The sequence below is a fragment of the Homarus americanus genome, unplaced genomic scaffold, assembly GCF_018991925.1.
Source record: "Homarus americanus isolate GMGI-L3 unplaced genomic scaffold, GMGI_Hamer_2.0 scaffold25827, whole genome shotgun sequence".
Taxonomy (NCBI): Eukaryota; Metazoa; Arthropoda; class Malacostraca; order Decapoda; family Nephropidae; genus Homarus; species Homarus americanus.
This window is the reverse complement of record NW_024738300.1, coordinates 10763750-10779459: the sequence shown is the minus strand read 5'-3', so window position 1 is coordinate 10779459 and position 15710 is coordinate 10763750. Positions and strand designations below refer to the sequence as shown.

The 15710-nt window shown below is 38.1% G+C and overlaps 1 protein-coding gene across 1 annotated transcript; it reads right to left on the bottom strand.

The window, feature by feature from the left end:
* Nucleotides 1–3664: 3664 nt before the first annotated feature.
* Nucleotides 3665–13819, bottom strand: LOC121873855 (transmembrane protein 18-like). Its single transcript, XM_042377658.1, has 4 exons — nt 12306–13819; nt 11967–12135; nt 8962–9228; nt 3665–4906 (listed from the first exon to the last, which is right to left on the bottom strand). Exons 2-4 carry the CDS (start codon nt 12039–12041, stop codon nt 4736–4738), a joined length of 513 nt encoding a protein of 170 aa, XP_042233592.1. The 5' UTR covers nt 12042–12135; nt 12306–13819; the 3' UTR covers nt 3665–4735.
* Between the last annotated feature and the right edge of the window lie 1891 nt (nt 13820–15710).

Genomic DNA, 15710 nt, shown 5'->3' with positions numbered 1-15710 from the left:
GGTCCATATAACACGCGGACTTTGAACATATAATCAACGACCTCACCAGCAAGGAATCGAACCCTCGACCTACTGGGTGGGACTAGGGAACGCTTACCGGCTAGCCCACAAGGACACTAAAAGCAGTTCTAGACTGTTATATTTCACACAAAGCCTGTTCATCGAGCTGATGGCGCCGTGAACCTCACTGGGAAACTGCCCGTGCCTCGTATATGTACCTCGCGTTTCATATCAGCTGGATTCGGTAAAATGCTACTGACACCACATACTTAACACGGTACCCTGTGGGTTTTATTGACCGCGTTAAGCGGGGTACTACTGTATATAGTGTTCAGTTCCCCAATAACAAGAAAATCCTAATATAATACCCCAAAAGCATGAAATAGGTTCATAAACTAAAAACACTTACCTAGCTAATGATAAATACCCCTGTATTGTAGTACACAACTGCTGTACTGTAATTTACTACCTAACACATTAAAAACATTAATAAAATACTATCTAGATGAAAAGATGCACCTAAAATCATTAAGAAAAAGCTAAATGAAAGTTTAACACAGCCATAATTTACAAAGATGCTGGCTGCGTCATAATGGCTGCCCTCAAGCATCGCCATAGCAATCCAGCCCAGCTGGGGATGCACCCCCTCCCGCTCTCACACACAAAGAAATATTTATTCCCTTTATGTTTTTACCTTATATTTTTTTACCTTTATTGCTAGCTCTCTATGGCACATGAAATGTTTATTCCCTTTATGTTTTGGCCTTATGATGATTACAGTAATATCTCCGTTAGCCGGAATCCCTCAAACCCGGAATTTAAATTTTCTCTGAAAACCGTTCCCAAAGTCGGAATTTTCGGCAAATTACCCATAAAATTCCAGGGATGGGTTTTTTCCTACTTTGAGAGATGATAATCAGGCGCATTTGCTGGAAATTTAAAGAAATATTTTCCGTTACCCGGAAAATTCCAGACGAGGGATTTTTTCCGGCTTTGAGAGATTCGTTCCAGCTAATGGAGATACAGTACAGTAAACCCTCGAAGATCCGAACCCAGGAAATCCTGATTTCGGAAGAACCGGACAAAAAATTGCGGAGGATTCTTTTTGTATACTTTGTGATACTTACATTAACTAGAACTATTTATATTTATCTCTATCTAGTTACCTGTATTTTCCAAATAGATTCAGTTGCTTTTTGACCTGACCTACAAATCTGGAAAATTGTTGGCCTTAGAACCATTTCCTTATCCACACTTATTTTTGTAACAAACGTTACGTAATTCACACAATTAAATCTAAGTTACTATATCTTAATCGTGCTATTGACAAAAGTCTTTCCAATTCACTGTTATATGGTGATACATGACTTGGGTTTGGTCCACAGGTTTCAAAGTGATGATTTGAGAGTAAACTTAAAATGAAGCTCATAGAAAACCTGGGGAGTGGCCCAACCAGTGGGTAAGAACTGGATTTGATAACACCTAGTTACAGGTTCCTTTCATATTTGTGTAATTTTTCATGAAAACAACAAATCAAACTGGACTCGAAACAAACCAACAAGTAACATTTTCACTGAAGGGTGTTTATGACTTGGTAACAATAAATTTACCTGTAGATTTTAAGTAATTCACATTTAGTATGCTGTACAATGGTTCCTTACTATTCCTATATGGTTCTTGTACGAAAGGAGAGAGAACTTGTTCAAGTCTAAAAAACACTGAAATGGAATAACACAAAGGCATTCTGCACAATGTTTTTATTTGTGAATATGGGTGATTCTGTCTTTATATATGAGCATGACTATTAATGTAAATACTGTATAATTAGAAAAAATAAAGCATGCCTAGTAAGAGTTTTTCAAAAATATAGTACTGTACTCTGTTGGGTTTCAGGACATGGATAGTAAAGTGAATTTCAACAGTAAATGTGTGTTAAGTGACTTGTTGTTATACTGTATATGTCACAACAAGATTATAATTAAGAGATGATCTATTTATAATTACATAACAAGTCACTACAAATATCAGATATTAAGACTTGACTGGAGTACATTTTATTCAAGTCTTTGATGCTGGGATATATATATATATATATATATATATATATATATATATATATATATATATATATATATATATATATATATATATATATATATATATATATATATATATATATATATACACACACAGGTATATGAAACTGTACAACATACGCTAATTACCAATATAATAACTGTGAGACTAATACAAATCTAAATGAAGACCCGTTGTCTATCCTTCTGAATTACACCGGAAGGAGTAAATCTCCATCTGCTGCTTCAGAAGGAGTATGGCATTGTTACAAATCCACACTGATGCATATACATTAATTTTACAAATGAAACATAATAAAAATAGTACTTCTGTTACTTGCTTCACATTTATTGTGTTATGTAATTGTCTTGTAATATATATAACCTGAAGTCAATATTTAAATTATGATGTACAATCAAAGAAAAAGTCGTGTCGCAGTTTTGTCCGAAGATTAAATATAACTCGTGAAACATTATGAGAGGCCCCCTCAAGGCAGAGCGCACCAAAAGTTTAGCCCTTCGGCATAAGTTTTCACCAAATTTCACGACAAGACTTTTGTCTTTCATTGTACACATGGTGAAAGTGAACATTCACTCTCTAATTTCTAAAGATCTATATACAGTAAATACAGGGGAAATTTTAACAAAATAGTGTTGAACAATATACTAATACATAAAAAGAGAATATGAATACTGTCAATACAAATACAGTAGAATCCCAGTTATCTGGCACCTACAGGAATTGAGAGATGCTGGATAAAGAGTTTTTCCAATAAGTTGAAACTCACTCTTAGGATCCCCCAATAAATCCTACAATGCACAGTGCTACAGGCTGACCTCGAAATTCACATCTCAGAATAACATTCTTTAACACTTATTCCACTCTATACAAACAATGTGGCTTAGAAATAAAGAAAATACAATATAAACCTATAATATAAGAAAAATGACGAGCATGTGTGTGTATGTGTGTGGGAAGGGAATGTATATGTAGGTGGTGGGTTTTAACTACGTCGCCAACACACCAGCTCTGCCACCACATTTATTGTTACTTATAATAATTACAATAAAGTTGCTGAAAAATCATTACAATACTGTACAGTGAGTTCTGCTATAACGCATGTTTTGATAATGCGAATTTGCTCTAACGCGATTTATGAATTAGGAACGATATTTGTATAACGCGAACGCTTGTTTGCTATAACGCGATTTTTGCTTACTATTTCTCCAATTTTGTGGTATTAACTGTGAATATGGTAAAGAAGAATATCTCCAAGAAGCGTTCTGGTGATAGAATTCCCGGTGATGATCGTAAAAGAAAGCATATAACACTTGAAGAGAAGCTCGATGTTATCAACCTCAAAATCACCCTTCTCCCCCATCAAGTTACATTCATATTTTTTCAAGGTAAAGTATTACATTTACTGTATGATTTCATTATTAGATATGAATGTAACATTTATTTAGACTGTGCTATCCTTTGTGTTAGGCTAACTACTAAATTTTTTCGATTTCGAGTAATCTGCACCTAACCCTATTTTCTCCATAAGCCCTGTTATTTCTATTACACGATTTTCTATAACACGATATTTTACAAGAACACAATTATCGCGTTATAGCAGAACTACCTGTACTCTAATATGGCTGAGAAAAAAATAAAATATAATATAAAACTATAAAAAAGAAATGAAGAGCATGGGTGTGTATGAGTGGGAAGTGAACGTGTGTGGAAGCAGTTACTATAGGCAAAGCATTGGCTCTAACTACGTCGCAGATTCGTCAACCCAGCCGCTTTATATATTGTTACATATAATGAAACTATAAAAGTTGTGGAAAAATCATTACAATACTATAATACTGTAATCCAATGTGGCTTAGAAATATTAAAATATAATATAAAACTACAAAATACGAATAAGAAAAATGAAGAGCAAATGTGGGAAGTGAATGTGTGCCGAGGCGGTGGGTTACTGGGCTATGATTGCATGGCTGCACTCCCTCCCGACGTGACGTCATGGCATACACACAGCCAAACATCCGAGTCAGCTTGGTGACTGCCTTAACTGTATCGTGTCGCTCAGAGGATGGTTTGAGTGTCGAAGTTGCTTTTTTGTATTTTTCATAAAATATGTGCTGTTGTGTTGTATTATATGCTATGTATCAATTTTATTGTTTATCATAGCAATAAATATGGCAACTCATCCCCATGGCGTGCGGTATTCAAACTTACTATTCTAGTTGATTTTGGAGGAATTTTTATCTTTATTATAATTATTTAATTTTAGTGCTGGTTAGTTCAATCAACCGGATGCCCGGATAACGGATAATTGGGATTCTTCTGTTCTGTACTGTATAGTTGTACCTAAAAAACAACAATACACTACTCATAGGATATGTCACACTTTATTAATATGGCATATCTGCAATAGTGTTGGATGTCATCATATGATACCAAACACTATCTAGTATATTCTCTACCTAAGTCAAAATGTCACATAGTTGAAACCAGATAGCAAACCCTTAAACTCTGACTAAGGGGACACAGATCACAAGTTATACAGGTGCAAAAGTAACAACCTAAGACACAGTGGGTTATGCACATACCAAGTGAAGAATTGTCTATCCCAAGACAAATCCAGGCAGTCTATTTTACAAACCTTTCATTTACTCTTCTTGCTCTCTGTTGCTTGCTCATTAACAGGGCTGCCTTGACTGGGTGAGTTGCTTCTTCGGGATTCACTTTGTCTTAATGTATCACTGCGAAGCTTGGCTTCCAGTTCAGCTCGCTTCCAAGTGACCATCATACTACTACTCAGCCACAACCAGTTTATCTGTGAACAGATATTTTAATTACTACTTTGATAATTTAGTGTTAATATGAAAGAATTAAAAGAAAAAATGCAAGATAGAACTTCCATTTTCTAATACAGTATTGTATATTGGCACGAATTTGTCAGAACTTACCGAATTTCATGCCAACAGCCATCACCACTCGTAATGTCATCTATTGGCATGCAACGAAGACTAGTATTCAGTTGCCATTTCGTGGTTTTGCAGTGCTTACCATAGTATGGAAATCTTGGTACGACGAACAACAATCATAAGAATAACAACTTGGTAACAACTTATCAACACTATGGCCACACACTTACTGTATCATGTTCCATAATAGTAGGAGTAAACATTAAATGGTTAAATGCACAAAAAAGATTTTCTTCCTAAATAGCTATTCCCTGCTGAATTGGGGGTTGCTTCTTACATGCCCATGCATTTTATATGCCACAAAATTCAGTATATTAACCTCTTTGCTCCTAGGGGCTATATGTCCCTAAACCCTTTAACAGAGGTACTGTAGTATATTTTACTTGTACAGTACTCAGCTTACAATGTTTAATTTCTATGTTATATTACCGTATTAACAATTCTTGGGGTTTTTATTCGCAAAATTACATATGATCCAAATTATCGCTTTAGGGTTTTATACGCAAATTAGCATAGGCAAAAAAAATAACAATTATTTTATGATTGCTTACGAACACTTGACATGTAAAATGCACATTTGGCAATGTCAGCGAGATCTGGCAATTATGTAGACTGTACTCCAAGGTCACCACACCAGTCTCCCTTTAGTGTTTAAAGGACCCAGGATATAACATTGATCCACATTTCTAACACTTTTCCCTGCAGTTTGTGCTGATTTCTCGTGCATCAGTGATTATATTTATTCGTAACAGTGTTTTAAGAGTTTTGAACCATGGCTTGTGTTGCGGGCAAGGATGCAGGGGTGGGAAAATGTAAAGGTGCAAAGAATAGGGTTCACATTGCAATCACACAAAATAGCGAAGATATAAAGTGATGTACCGCAAAAAAATTTTCACAGAGCACAAACAAAAATTTTGTGTTCTACTCGTACTTTCGTATATAAATAAATATTCTATCAAGATTGCTTATATAAAACTGTTTGTAGATAATTTATTTACAATGCTAATGCAACAAATCCCACCTTAATATCTCAAATAGCAAGCTTGCTATGACTCATTATGTACAATTATATCTTGTGTGGTGCAGTCAAGTGCGGTGAGGTGAGTAACAGGCCAGACCCTGAAGGCTAACGGAAGAGTGCCTAGCCAAACCCAGGGGTGTTAAGCTTACTGTTGTATTATCCCTCTCATATTTACCAATGAATATTTACAACATATACAGTACATTATTTGAAATACTGTACTTTATGATGTGTTGGGATAAAACACTGATACAGTATACTGTATGAGCATTTTTGGTGATTTTTCTGGTTCCTTTCCCAAAATAATTGTTTGTGGTTCTAACAGGTACAGTACTTGTACTTTGTGAAAATGTTGTAAATGCCATTTATGGAAGCATAAACTCACCCACCCCTTACCTGTATGGTACTTTTGTGTTTCTTCGTATAAACTTCAGCTTGTCAAGGCAATACCTGGGTGGGTCTCCCATGGTTTACACACAAAAATGAAGAAAGTTACTCAATACAGTGAAGTCATGAAAATTCACAAAACAAATTCACATTCTTAAATTCATTGGTGTCTCTATTAGAACTGAATTTTTTTTTTAATTTTGCAGTCAAATATTCATAAAATGCAGCCAAGCGGCAGCTGCCACAGTGTTTGTTTACATACGAAACCATTAAAGTTCTGGAAATATCATTTCAATGCACTAACGTGACTTAGAAATAAAGAAAATAATGTATTATATGAAACTATAAAAAAAAAAGATGAAGAGTGGGAAATGAATTCTGTGTAATAAAAATGGGAGAAAGAGGAAAATCCCGTCCCTCCACTTTGGGAGGCTCTGTCACCCCCACTAAAATGACAGTACAGTACAGTACTTATGCAATTTCATTATAATACCCCTTTTCTTTATGTTCACTTGGTGTAAGGTTAATAAAATATATTATTGTAAAATACTGTACTGTAATCAGTTTTCCTTAAAAATAAAATAATAAATAAAAATCCCAAACTCAACCCCAGATGAGTTAGTGTGCTGTATTAAATTCCCGGCACTTTGTTTTTACGTATATACAGTAGTCTGAACAGTTGCCCAGCCAGTCCTTGTCCATCTCAATGTTGACATATTGTATTGTATTGGTGTCACCCAGAGGATGATTATGAGAATGGAAGGAGTTGTTTATGTAATACAGAACTACTTTTTGTGCAATACCCCCTGTATCTGTGTGTTACTGTATTTTTCTATGTATTATGTACGATATTTAGGTAGTAGGCAGCTACTAAACAGGGAGGTACTACGGCCTGGGAAGATATTGGAAGCATAATGTGTTGCCTAATGGTAGACCCTGCTGCGATGTGGTATCATAAAAATTATGACCAAGTCCCAAGTTGCTGATCTCTTGAAACGAAATGTCTTGACTTGGTCCATTATGCAATCACACTCTCGATTCATTTTCACTGTTTTCATTAAGTTCTAACAATGAACTATTTTGAGTTGGTCCTATGAACTATTCACTCCTAATTTCTTTTCACTATTTTCAAATGGTCTTATTATGCAATCACTGACAATTTTTAGTTTTATTGTCTTCATAAACTAACCAAGCCTGGTCTTGGAAGCCTTGAGATCAGACTGTGCAGATTAGCAGTGCCCAGCAGCCAAGCATTGGGGCCAAACAAGTGATTTTTCATGTCCAGGTGCCTGGCGCTTGCCCGGCAGACAAGCTAATTTTTTGAGGTAAATACTGTACCTACTCTTGATAGAAATTTGTCAGGTGCTGCATGACCCCACCTCCCCATACATGTTTAACCAAGGAGTGTACTTGGATAAGTTACCTATATAAGGTGCAGGTAACTTACTTCTACATTAATCCATCAACGTGGCTCTAGTCAGTCGATCAACTTCTCAACATTTCAATGGAACCAAAAAGCTGAGAGGCTATAGAAGTGAGGTGACAGGAGTTATGATATTACATGACAAGTGTTACCACCAATGACACCAGATCATAGGTGTGTATGGAGGGGAGGGGGGGGGAGTGGTAGTTAGGATAGGTGTTCAAAGTGCAACTCCCAACACGACAGGAGTTAAGATATCACATGACAAGGGTTACCATCATTGACACCATTTAGATGGAAAACAAATGATCTGTGAGTTAATACACTCAATAAATTTGAAAATTTTAAGATGTTTATTTAACTTTTCCCCTACAAAAATCTGGGTAAGCAAATTACCTACAAAAATTTGTCTGGGCAAGTAAAAAAGATATTTGTGCAAGTAAATATCAGCGTCACTTGCCTGGGGACAAGTAAATGTTCTACATAATCTGCACAGCCTACTTGAGATGTCTATGCCAGCACCTCAACAGCTTCTGATGCTGCAAATAATATTATGAAAATGGCAACTTCAGATTTCTCTTACATAAATCAGCACTTGGAATTTGTTTTGTAACTTTAAATTTTCATAAACCATATTCTTGTAAATCAGGGAGTGTCCATATAAAGTTGTTCATATCAAGATTTGAATCTATATGCAAGTACAGTACATGAAAATATTTGAGGCATAATAAGGGTAAACATGTAAAGTGATAGAATTCTTGAAACATTTAGAGGTTAACTCACCATCATCATCACCATTTTATGGCAATTTTCCATACTTATGTAGGTTAGCTGTGACTACCTGATTGCATGGTGGCCTAGTTGTCATGAGGCAAATTTGAAGAAATTTTCCAGCTGGATGCCCTTCCTATAACCAATCTACTTTTATTGAGTTGGAACCATAAACCCAGAGCAGTGTGCTTTTGCATAATTGAGTGGTAAATACTTTATCACATTGTGACACCTTCCACAGGATGGAACATAATTATGCACACAATACTGTGAAAGAATGTAATAAAAGATGAATAACTCACCACCATCATCATGCAATTGAAGAGCACAGGCATAGAGAAAACCACACTGATGAATAATCCCTGGGAGTCGAAGTATTGTTGACGGCTGAATGACTGCCAATTCTTAGCAGCATATTGATTTATTGTCTCTGATGAGCGTACTGTGAGTAGCAGCAGGAAGAAAAGAACAGCTTGGGTTGTGTGGTGGTTCCGTGTCATCACCGTAAATATTGTGAGAAAAATGTGAAAAACCACAAGACCAACCAGCCATCCCTCACTCCAGTCAATCTGAAATAAAAATGAAGCATAAAACGGGGGAAAAATAATTCAAATGTACAGGACATCATAACTTCTCAAAATTTAAATAAATTTAACAAGAAGTCCACCAAATTCCATCGTACTTTGCCATTAAAAATATCGTAGGCCTACTCATGATGATTATGTATGCTCATTCCAGCTTTCATATGGGTGAAAAGATACTATGAGGTCCCCAGATTAGATATGTCCGACTGAGGAACATCCGCCAATATGAACGAGATCCCGTGAAGTTGAACTTTAAATTTACAGTTCTGTTTTTTATTAACCTGGTGACTTAATTTTTTTACTTTCATTTTCTGTTTTTTGTCTTTATATTTCTACTTTTGTCTTATATTAAGTAACTTTAGATGTATACAGTATAAGGACTTAGGCTATCAAACAGGACGGTACTACCGCCTAGGGAAGATATTGGAAGCATTATGTGTCGTCTAATGGTAGACCCTGCTGCCATAAAGCATCACAAAAAATGCGACCAAGTCCCAGGTTGCTGATTTGACTTTCTGCCTCATTTACACACAATTGTAGGGTTTCAAGTGTTTCTCTTACTATCGACAACACAACATACATACTGTCATTTCTCACTCTCTTGATTATTTTTTTTCATTTTTGTATTTATTTATTATTATTATTATAATTTATATTTATTTTATTAATTATTAATATTATAATTTATATTTATTTTATTAAGCACAAAGGCAGAACATAACATACAGAAAATTCGGATCAAATAACAATGACCCCAAATGGATAAATAATTATTTAAAGAATATTACTGGCCAAAGGAAGGCTATAGGTTGGAGAATAAATCGTGAAGTTTACCTCCGAGATTATTATAAGGTATTGGCCAATAGGGTTAAGACCGAGATAAGAAAAGCAAAGAGGAATAATGAACTGAAGGTAGCAAGGGAGGTGAAGTTAAACCCCAAGGAATTCTTTCATGCATCAACTAAAACACGAGACAAGACTGGACCAATACCGGTGAGCTAACTGATAACGACGGAGAAATGAGCAATAATCTGAACAGGTATTTTTCAACAGTTTTCACCACCGAAAATTTAAACATGTGTGTACAGCATCCACGTCGTATCCTGCTCAGTTTGTGTATTAAAAAGGTATAAGTTTTACAATTATTACTGTACTATGTATCATTTTCGTCAGTTCGACTTACGACTCAATTGACTTACGACCTGGTTGTTGGAACGGAACCCCGTCGTAAGTGGTGGAGAGATTGTACTTGGGTTAATATATAAGACTAACCCACGGATGAGTTATTTTTATTACTGTTTATTTTCTTACATTATTTTCATCAGTGAGTTCTGATACGAGAATAATTTTTGTGCAAATTTATCGTTTCATAGAAAGTTAGGCGCCTAGGCACGCACTAGTTTATTTTCTGGACGGTAATGAGGCCCAGAACTGAGCCCGGGGCAGTTTGTTTTTCAGCATGTCGTGTGAAGGTTGTCGCCGGTCTTACATGAATGTACTCTGTAATTTGCAAATTTAGGGATAAAGACAATGAGACCCTTCAATTATTTAAAGATCATGGCATTATTCCTTTAGATAGAGACTGTCCACACTACAGGAATCCCCGTGCTTTCAGACCGGAAAAAAATTTGTTTCAATGTAATAAGAAAATTATAAACAAGAAAAACAAGCGGCTGGAGCGTTGTGGCTATAGTTCCAGTCCATATAAAGGAACTAGGCTTGAAAATGCCAAGATTCAGCCCAGTATTTTATTTTATTTTTTTACTTAGGTATTTTACACAGAAATATTATGAAATAACACTTCCTCAACGCCGTGGCTCGACACTTCCCGCCATCACAGTAAATCACTCCGCCGCCAGGGCTCCTTAGCGCAGATGCGCCTGCATCATCTGACGTTCAGAAAATGCCTCAAATTTCACCATATCAAGGAAGTTCTTTCTGTTTAATATACCGGGGGGTCCGAGAAATGTTAGGTTAGGTTAGGTAGGTTTGTTTGGTTAGGTCTGTTTTTCATACCCACAAATGTTAAGTAACGTTTATTTTTAAAATATCAATTTTTTAACACATTTGCACAAATTACAAGTGTCCACTACAAAATAACAGTGAAAATCCGACGTTTTTATAATCGTTTTCAATCAATTTCAGCCACAGGTTAGACCTATATAATTACCGCTAGTTGTCTGAAGTGTGCAAGGTGGGCCGAGTTAGTGATGTGTGGGCCGAGTTGGAGGTACACCACTCAATTGTAGTGTAATTGCTGGAGGCTCTGCTGAGTCCAAAACCCCACTTAAATGTGGGAATCTAGCAAAGACTCTAAGTATGGCAACAAGAATTAATCTAACACCTGAGTGTCCCTGACAACTCTGTGTTGTCTGGCAAACACTGACAGTACAGCAACATATAAAAGTTGGGAAGCAATCACAAGGAAGCCTGGCAACTTCAGGATGCCTTCCATGTTTTCTTTGCCGATAACATACTGTATTTAAACTAACACTTAAGTTAGCTTGACAAATTTAGGATGCCTGGCTTTGTCTGTTTCAATGACAACGAATGGGAGCTTATAATTAAAGAAGCCTGGTAACAGGGTGAACAGGAGTACAGTAAAGAAATCCTACCGTACAAAGCCACTCACTTTACATTCATCAGGTCTTTTTTAATCGGTGAAGTGGATACACTTACAGAAAAGTAACTTATTATACATTGGAGCCTGTGGTGGTACTTACGGTCTGGAGGAAAGACCACAGGTCGGTCACTTGATCTGTTCTGATAAACTCCGGACCCAACGAGCTCTCATCCATAGTTTCTTAAGCGACTGACTGATGGTGGCAACAAACCTCAAGCCTCAGCCACACGAACCACTGAACCACCCACCAAGTCGAACACCACATTGGCCTAGAATAATATTGTTTTTCATTATCTTTGTACATGCATGTAATACGACTAATGACCTTTAATATTTAGGACATGATTATGATATTTCACATGTGTTTTGTACCAAGAAAATGCTATATAAATAATAAACAATATATTCCACTGGAAGTGACTGGATTAAGTTCCTTTACCTGACATTCTTTGCGCAGTACCAATTTAGCCTACAGTATGTTCATCCTGTAATTTGCATAATTTTCTAAGCGTTATTAAAAGTTTTGGCTCAAAGGACGCCTTAAACTATGAAAATCAGTGTTATATTAAAAAAAATCACAATAACCCGCTTTACATGATGAGTTTGATTTAGTGTATTGATTCAGTTTAGGTTCACTCCAGTGTGAACGACTCACTCGGCCACAACACCTTCACTTGCCAAATATCAGCAACTCGACGTGGCATTACTACTCACTCTTCCCGTTACCAATTATTATACTTATCTCACATGCCTTGAGGCTATCACTAAAATGAAAATAAAAATTATATTAAATTTTAAAATAATATAAAATATAATAAAACACACCGTGATTTCTAAGTTAGAATTCTGGTAAAATTAGTAACTGGCATCAGTGTATGCTTGTGATAAAGAGTACTAACAATTGTACTTGTATCTTTCCTCTATCTCTTTGTCTTTCTCATTGACAATTGTGAAATTTGTCAATATTTGCAATAAATTGTATTTTATTTGCAAATGCAAACAAGTGTAATCAAAAGTGCATACACTAATGACAAACACTCCTGTTTACCGAATATTTGTCCAGGAGAAATAAATAACTAGTTTAATATATAAATGAAGGTCAACGAAGACGAAATTTAGTGAAACTCGTTATGATTTGTTCACGAGGTCTTCCGTTTACTTAAATGGCTAAAATTTAATGTGAAAACTTTGTTAATGGCTCAAGGTCGGACACACTACCTTTCACCTTATGATTGATCTCAGCCAAACGGAGTTTTGTGGGAGAGAAAATAACTTATTCTACGCGTCATATTCAAAGGCCCATAACGTGCTGACATCTGGCGGTTTCAATGACAACTTTGCTTTTACTTTACTACAGGTATTATTTTGTTTTTTCAATTGAATAATTTCATCACTATGACCTTATCTGCCAGTTGGGATGAAACTAAACCATCCTCGCCACTCTCTCTTGCTAGTTGCTACCACGTACGTACGTAAAGTCCATACAAATCACTTTAAGAATAGCCCCATTCCAACCATTGTAAATATCATGGTCTAAAGATATCTTTATACCTTGGTAAATACCATCAATAACTCTGAGATAACTTTTGTGTTCACTCCTCGTCAATTTCACATTTGTATCGTAACCTTGCTGAAAATCTTTGTTAAATGACCCTCCCCCTGTCATTATATATCATACATATACAGTAGCTAAAACAACTATCTGTGCATACTTTGTGGGAAACACTGTGAGACCATGGACGATAAATATTGGTATATGAGGGATGTCACTAGTCTCACGTAATATTTCGGAGCATATCGACCCCCACCTGCACAGACAGTTGTAGCGTACCACTTATGGCATGTGTATACTTTCAGCGTGTGGGTGCTGTATTTATCAGTAAATAAACGTTCATTATTATAATTACACATGCACCCAGGAGCACTTCGGTACACATGCACCCAAGAGCACTTCGGTACACATGCACCCAATAGCACTTCGGTACACATGCACCCAAGAGCACTTCAGTACACGTGCACCCAACGCACTCTGGTACACATGCACCCAAGAGCACTTCGGTACACGTGCACCCAAGAGCACTTCGGTACACATGCACCCAAGAGCACTTCGGTACACATGCACCCAGGAGCACTTCGGTACACATGCACCCAAGAGCACTTCGGTACACGTGCACCCAAGAGCACTTGGGTACACGTGCACCCAAGTGCACTTCGGTACACATGCACCCAAGAGCATTTCGGTACACATGCACCCAAGAGTACTTCGGTACACGTGCACCCAAGAGCACCTCGGTACACGTGCACCCAATGCACTCTGTTACACATGCACCCGATAGCACTTCTGTACACAGGCACCCAAGAGCAATTCGGTACACGTGCACCCAAGAGCACCTCGGTACACGTGCACCCAAGAGCACTGGCACATGCACCAAGAGACCAGCACACGTGCACCCACGCACGGGGACACATGCACCCAAGAGCACTTCAATACACATGCACCCAAGAGCACTTCGGTGCACATGCACCCAAGAGCACTTCGGTACACATGCACCTAATGCACTGTGGCACACATGCACCGAAGAGCACTTCAATACACATGCACCGAAGAGCACTTCGGTATACATGCACCCAAGAGCACTTCGGTACACGTGCACCCGAGAGCCCTTCTGTACACGTGCACCCAAGAGGACTTCAGTACACATGCACCAAACAGAACTTCGGTATACATGCACCCAAGAGCACTTCGGTACACATGCACCTAATGCACTCTGGCACACATGCACCCAAGAGGACTTCAGTACACATGCACCAAAGAGCACTTTGGTACACATGCACCCAAGAGCACTTCAGTACACATGCACCCAGAGACTTTGGCACACATGCACCCGCGTGCACCCAAGAGCAATCTCGGTACACGTGCACCCAATAGCACTTCGGTGACACGTGCACCCAAGAGCACCTCGGTACACGTGCACCCAAGAGCACTTCGGTGCACATGCACCCAAGAGTATTTCGGTACACATGCACCCAAGAGCACTGCACACATGCACCCAAGAGCACTTCGGTACACGTGCCGCCAAGAGCACTTCGGTAATACGTGCACCAAGAGCACTTCTGGCACACGTGCACCCAAGAGCACTTCGGTACACATGCACCCAAGAGCACTTTGGTACACATGCACCAAGAGCACTTCGGTACACATGCACCCAAGAGCACTCTGGTACACATGCACCCAAGAGCACTTCGGTACACATGCACCCAGGAGCACTTCGGTACACGTGCACCCAAGAGCACTTCGGTACACGTGCACCCAAGAGCACTTCGGTACACTTTCACTCAAGAGCACTTTGGTACACATGCACCCATGTGCACTTCGGTACACATGCACCCAAGAGCGCTTTGGTACACATGCACCCAAGAGCACTTCGGCACACGTGCACCCAAGAGCACTTTCGTACACGTGCACCCAAGAGCACTTCGGTACACATGCACCCAAGAGCACTTCGTTACAAGTGCACCCAAGAGCACTTCGGTACACGTGCACCCAAGAGTACTTCGGTACACATGCAACCATGAGTATTTTGGTACACATGCACCCAAGATCACTTTGGTACACATGCACCCAAGAGTACCTCGGTACACGTGCACCAAATGCACTCTGATACACATGCACCCAAGAACACTTCGGTACACATGCACCCAAGAGCATTTCGGTACACATGTACCCAAGAGCACTTCGGTACACATGCACCCAAGAGTACTTCGGTACAGGTGCAACCAAGAGCACCTCGGTACACGTGCACCCAATGCACTCTGGTACACATGCACCCAAGAGCACTTCGGT